Here is a 6,751-nt window from a genome sequence, read left to right as displayed (position 1 = left end):
CTAGAACTACAGAATTATGTAGAATAACAAAAATGCTCAATCTAGAGGAATTGATCTACCCAGAAAAAATAAAAATTATATTTAAAATGAAAAAGAATAAAATAAAGACAATTATTAAATTTAAATGTAACTACAACATACATAAAATAAATACAAGAGCATCAAATAATTTAACTTGCGAACAACCTAGGACCAAAAGAAAAAGAAACAGTTTTTTGTATACGGTAATAAATTTTTACAATTCACTTTCTAATGATCTAAAAAATATACAAAACATATACGTACTTAAAAAATACCTAAATAAAACAGTTCTTACAGCCCGTGTGACGAGTGATATGTGATGTTATTTTATTGAATTTTTATTTAAACCATTGTGTTATTATATATAATATCCCCTCATACCAGCACTTTTACTGATTGGGAATATTTTCGTACTAATAAAATATGTAATAAAATGTAATATGTAAAGTTTAAAAACCTTGTATTTTGTCATAAATAATAAATAAATGTTACAAAAAAAAAATCTTTTTTGTCAAGCAAAATTTTCTTAAACCAAAGACGTGATGGGATATTAGGTTGAATGAGAGTGTAATGTTTTTCTTTTGAAATTTTAGAGGAGTTTCATTAGCGGGACCAGCTAGAAGACATATCAATATTTGGGATCGTCATAAGATCGTCGGCTGGGTAGTTAGAGTAGACAGCTAAGGGAGCTGTATGAAATGGAAGTACAAATTTCAAAGACTTATTCGGAAAAATAGTTTATTACTTATAAAGTTAAATTATTACATTTCAATTAATCAAAAATAAATATTCTCACAAAGACTTATGACTGTTCTTTCTCTGTTATTAATGTTCATTTTTTGTTAAGTTTAGTATGGAAAGTTTTACCCAAGTTTAAACCTTAGAATTATAAATTAAAGGATGTATAAATCCCCAGGGTATGCATTATTATAACAGGCGAGCGCCTTCCAGAGTTTAAAGTCGGGAAAGAAACCAGTCTGATTGTTGCAAGCCTCTACGGAAGACGTGTACTTCGCTGGATCGGTGTTTTTTGATATGAATTTCATCCCCGCTTCTTCATTCAGAGTTCCGTTAGGACTGGCGAGTCCCAGGGCGATGTAGACGCAGTAGGTGTAGGCCCTGAGCCTGATGTCGTCTTGAGCGTAGTCGCCGGCGCGGACCTTCGTCAGTATGGCGTCGTCCACCTTTGTTACTTGTTTACAAAGCGCGCGTACTGCTTGTATGGTGAGGGTTTGAATGATGGTCTGACCCTGGAAATGAAAAGAAATCAAGATTTGTTTTGTATAATTTTCACAAACACTAATTTACACGAAGGTCGGGCGGTTAGTAATACACTTCAGGTACAAGTCCAGAGTAGAATTGTAAAAATACCGTAGTCTACCAAATCGCTCAGTAAACCGGTAGTCTACCGTTTCCTACCGTAGTTTTGGTAGTTTATTTTTTAGGTAAAAAATATTTAATATTTTGATAAAGCAATTATTTTTTACTATGATTTTATTGGCCTTGTTTTATTCTGAGCCCCTTGCTTCTCTTAAGTAGTTTATTAATTAATAATTTTATGTTTCGTGGCAGTACGGCTTCTTTACGGAAACTTTACGTGAGGAGGGCGAAAAAAAATTATTAAACAGTGCCCTATGGACTGAAATGAGGCAGTGCGCTATGGATGAAAATAGTGAAATATTGCTAATAAAGTGATTAAATGGCCATTAAAAAAAATATATGTTTTCTATGAAACCTACAGAAAAATACCGTATTCTAACGTTTTATACGGTTTTTTACACAGATATGGTTTCTTACTATAAAATACCAATGGTATAATACAGGCTCTATTATCAAATATTACTAACCATGTGATTAAACAGCCATTTGATTAAGAAAAACGTTTCCAAACTACCGAAAACTATCTTATTCTACCGTATAATACGTTTCTTACAATAAACTACTAATGGTAAACTACCGGCCTTACATATCTAGTTCATAGGGACAATTAGAAACGCTATCTTCAGCGGTACATATCGAGACGGAAAAATATAAAATCGATATTTATGTACGAAAATGTACATATTTGTATAAAATTTTTGGAGTATTTACGTCGTCAACCTAAAAAAATTAATACACATTCTATTTTTCATATAAAAAACTTAATTTTACTTTGTAGATTAAATTGACAACTGTTAAATTCCCATTGTATCATTGTATAGGTAACGCAGCTTAAGTTGAGACCATCACTGTACTCACACATATGTAAAGTTAGTATACAGCTTGTTATTTTCTTGTATATATGTTTTTTAAATTTAATTATTATTTACTGTTTTTTTTTTTTTTTATCAAAATACAATTCCATGTTTACTTTGCCCAGCTAACAAGGGTACATACCCCGTTCCAAGCTAGGCAATTACATTTTAATATATTATAATAGTTAACAAATTAATATAGAGCACAGACCAACAAAATACAAACTTATTCGTATACACATTTTGATACATATACATACAGAAATACACATATATATATATATATATATATATACATATAAACACATGTACATACACACACACGTAAACGTATTTAATGTCCAACTTGTCGTATATTTGTCGGCCTCGTGGTGTAGTGGTCAGCGCGTTTGCCTTCCATGCAAGAGGTCTCGAATTCGATTCCTGATATGGTTGATATGAAATATTTATTTAAATTTGAGTTTTCACACTATAATATTTTATAGCCCCTGGACTGTGCTACCTGAACCGTAAGACTGATCACTATAGCTTCATGTAACAAACATTGATGGAAACATGCTGCGATTGGTATACCAATCCAGTGCCCTATTCACCATTAGGTTCGGAAAGGGCACGAAGTTGACGAGAAATATTTATTCAGAGTGATTTTTTCGTGTTATTGCGGAAATAATTTATATGTATTTCTATGAACAATAAACTTAATTTTTAATAACTTTTTCAAAATTATTATTTTATATTTTTTATGATTACTATGACCCGGGCGGTGCGGTTTTATCTAGTGCCGCGTCGTATCAAATGTTCTACAAATATTTATAATTACTACTATTTTTCATAATTCTACTGTACCAATTAAATACATTAATACAATATAGACTAATTGCAACCATAATAATCTGCAATTTATCTCGATGACAGAAAAAAATTATTTGACATCTGCAAAGCAATTTCAATCAAGTGGCAATTACCGGGGTTAATAGGCAAGCAATAGAGGAAGGGAGTTTCAAAAATATTTTATTGTTTAAAATAATTGTGTGTCCACAGGAATGCTTTCATTAAATCGTTGCCTACTTTATTGTTTTTCATATTTATTTATACTTTTACAACGCTGGAATTATTATTTTTATACACACTGTGTGGTCTCCCCAGTATTCCATACACAAGATAAGGCTTGAAAATATTCAGAAAACATTTTTGAGACATCTCAATTGGAGATCCAGATTTACGGACCTTAACTATAAAACTTCTTGTCATAAACATAATATACTTAGTCTTGAGGATCGTCGTTTGTTATTAGATATGGGTATTTTACATGACATTCTTAATGGACGTCTTGATAGTCCTGTTCTGGTTTCTGAGTTGGCCCTTAACGTACCTGGCTACCGCACCCGTCACACGAATCTATCTCTTTTCCATGTACCCACAGTTCGCACCAACTATGCTCAGAACTCTCCTCTGATTCGCTTGACGCGTAATTATAATTTATTTTTCAATAACATAGACATATTTAATTACAGTAAACTCACTTTTAAAACCAAAATTAAAAAACTATTAATTGAAAAAAATTATGTTTCGTTATAAAAAAATATATATTTATATTTTTACATTATAATTTTAAATTGTTTCTATTCACTCATATCAAATACACACTTACCCTGTCCTTAAACCTACCCTCACACCCATATACAATCACACACATATTCACATACCTACCAAAACCACACTCCACTTTTTTACACACGCATCCTCACACACAAAAAAAAACTCGCACACATGCACTTCTATAAATTATATTTAACTGAACTGGATTTTTATAATTGTATTTATGTGAAAAACTGATTTGGCTTTATTTTATGTTTTTTTTATTATGTTGTGTATATTTCTTTGTATTGCTGTTGTTTTTCTTAATAAACAAAATAAAATAAATAAATAAATAATGTTCCCTCACTGGGGAGTCCCGTGCCGAGGGAAACATTTTACAAAAAGTGAAACATGCCTTAAATTAGTTATTTAACATAGTTGTAATAAATCTAAATAACCTAATTATCACCTTAAACATAATAAGCAAAATAATCTAAAATAATCATAAAAAACATAACAAATTCATATATACTTGTAGACCAAATTTCATAAACAAGACACAATTTTTTATCTATTTGGCTTGTTTGGTTATCATACGATTACCACGAATGTCACCATCATCATACACCTTTCCGCCCACCCCGTGGTGCATAGGGGCACTGTATTTGTAAACTGAGCGTAAAAATCTAGCGTATTTCAATCATCTAAGTAAGGTAAGGTGATCATTCTTACGCTTCAGGTGCCAGTTCTGGGACAATGAAACATTGCAGTTAAAACAGTCCACCCTGCCAGGAAACGAACCCACGACCTCGAGAATGATAGGTGAACGCACCAACCACTACAGAACGAGGCGGACTTATCTCCACCCGATTTTAGATAGTAATAATAATAAAAATAAATCTTTAGTTACAATGATATACAATGTGATAAATACAATAAAAAGAACAAAGGTATACATGGTTAAATGGTGGACATGATAATAATCTGAGAGCAGCCATCGAGTCTAAAACACTCGTCCAGGGTACTGGTTCTGTTTCACTCACAGAACCGTATTTTTCATCTGCCTTTTCTGGTAAAAATGAATGTGGAAAATAATTAAAAAGATGTTGCATTTATCCATTAATCCCAAACTAATATATTTTTATTTTTAAAAAAAAATTACATCCTGGATTTTCGGTGGATTGAGTTGGCAACTCTAGAAGCCTAGGGGTTATTCCTTTTAAAAAAAAAAGTAATATTTGATACTAACGATAATTCGTATAAAAAAATGTGTAAGTTGGTTTGTATGTTTTCTATTAATTAAAATAAAATGTGTAATTAGTGGTATGCTAAGATGTGCTTACTATATTATTTATTGCTTCAGCATTTCCTTTGTTCAAAAACATTTTATGGTATTTTAGTTTAGTTTATATTTACACCTGAGTATTAGTAATACTGATTAACCGAAACTAGTCGTGTTTTAATATATTAAACTCTTATGTGGTAAATTAACAAAGTGTTTTATTTTAAATAAATGTCAACAATATTTTGAGTTGGTCCAAATTTTTGTAGACAAGGACTGGATTCAACTCCCTGGGGAGCTGTTTATATTAACATATTACAACAGAGATGAAGAACATTTAAGAAAAGGAAATATAGAAGTCTAGGCATCTACAGGGCTTATGACCTGTCAATGGCTGGTTTAAGTGGCCACTTTACACACTGTAACATTCACCATTCTGCCTATATTTGAACATCTATATTCCTTCAATTCTTTCATCTGTTGATGTTTGTGAAGTTAAGGAGCTGAAACCTTTATTTATGCAGGTGAGATTCATCTAATTGAATTATTTCACCTACATACTAGGCAACGCCTGAAAATGTTATTTTTTCAATTTCTATACTTCTTCATGGACCAGGTAATTTATCAACAATGGATTACTACATTCACTATTTTTTTATATAAATCATCGTTAGTATCAAATAGTCTTGAAAAGTCTAGAAATTTCAAGACTTGGCCTCAGAGTCTTATCTCAGTCTCGAGAATAAACACCCTGTAAGAATAAACCTTTCGGAAACATTAGCTTTAAAGCTCCTTTAAGACTCAGGCTTGAGAGGCAGAACTAACTCACGTGCACCCGCCACAAAAGATCTGCTCGGGTCGTAGTGACGTCAGAAGCTTATTCAGCACTGACAAATAGTAGCAAATAACCGTGCCAGAGAATGTAAATCAAGTTATGGTAAAATCGGTTCGGGCCTCGGAGATCCGTAGGTCCTCAAAACTACCACGGTACCGACGGGTTTATACAACATTAAATTAAATTGTGATTTTTTTTATTTATTTAATTTTGTACTATTTTTTAAACGACGTACTGTTAAGAAATACATTTTCTCAATAAATGTATTTTAAAAATTGATTCAACCTATTTTCATACTTCGCTCTCATACACCTGGACCCCGTTTCGAACTGTTCATTTTTCCTCCTGTGACATACATTATATTAGTGTATAAAATGAATAAAAAATTACCTGATTGATAGCAACCACGCTAGCCAAAACAAAGAACATGGCGGTGAACTTCATCCTAAAACTTGAAATATAACCTTACTTGTTAAACTATCATTCTAAAATGATTCTGCAAATTTTCGCACGGCTTTTATGAAATTACAATTATCGCTTTTTATGTTTTTTTTTACCGATTTTTTAACCATTTCACAATTGAAAACAACACGGTTTTATTACCGAATTGATCTTAACTTGAGCAAAACAGTTTTATTACAGACATTGATAAATTTTTAACATCAAGCAAAAAATTAACACTTATTATTTAAATGTATGTAAAATCTAACCTTTCGAAGATATTTTGTAAAACTAATAACGTCATTGTTAAAAAAAATACTTATGCTTTATTTGAGTTTAGTTTTAAAATGACACCATTAC

General features: G+C 31.4%; 1 protein-coding gene across 1 annotated transcript; it reads right to left on the bottom strand.

Moving 5' to 3' along the window:
• Positions 1-820: 820 nt before the first annotated feature.
• Positions 821-6,429, bottom strand: LOC148274588 (uncharacterized). The gene is made up of 2 exons (XM_088236918.1): positions 6,341-6,429; positions 821-1,271 (listed from the first exon to the last, which is right to left on the bottom strand). Exons 1-2 carry the CDS (start codon positions 6,392-6,394, stop codon positions 915-917), a joined length of 411 nt encoding a protein of 136 aa, XP_088093044.1. The 5' UTR covers positions 6,395-6,429; the 3' UTR covers positions 821-914.
• Positions 6,430-6,751: the final 322 nt, after the last annotated feature.

The sequence above is a fragment of the Micrasema longulum genome, unplaced genomic scaffold (genome assembly GCF_059751315.1).
Source record: "Micrasema longulum isolate JH-2025_06_02 unplaced genomic scaffold, ASM5975131v1 h1tg001619l, whole genome shotgun sequence".
Taxonomy (NCBI): domain Eukaryota; kingdom Metazoa; phylum Arthropoda; class Insecta; order Trichoptera; family Brachycentridae; genus Micrasema; species Micrasema longulum.
The sequence above is the reverse complement of the archived record's forward strand: the minus strand, read 5'-3'. Positions and strand labels throughout refer to the sequence as shown.

Coding starts and splice junctions, on each gene's coding strand:
- LOC148274588 (XM_088236918.1), bottom strand. CDS start 6,394: ATGAAGTTCACCGCCATGTTCTTTGTTTTGGCTAGCGTGGTTGCTATC. Junction 1,272..6,340: donor GCGTGGTTGCTATCAATCAG/GTAATTTTTTAT, acceptor TTTCATTTCCAG/GGTCAGACCATCATTCAAAC.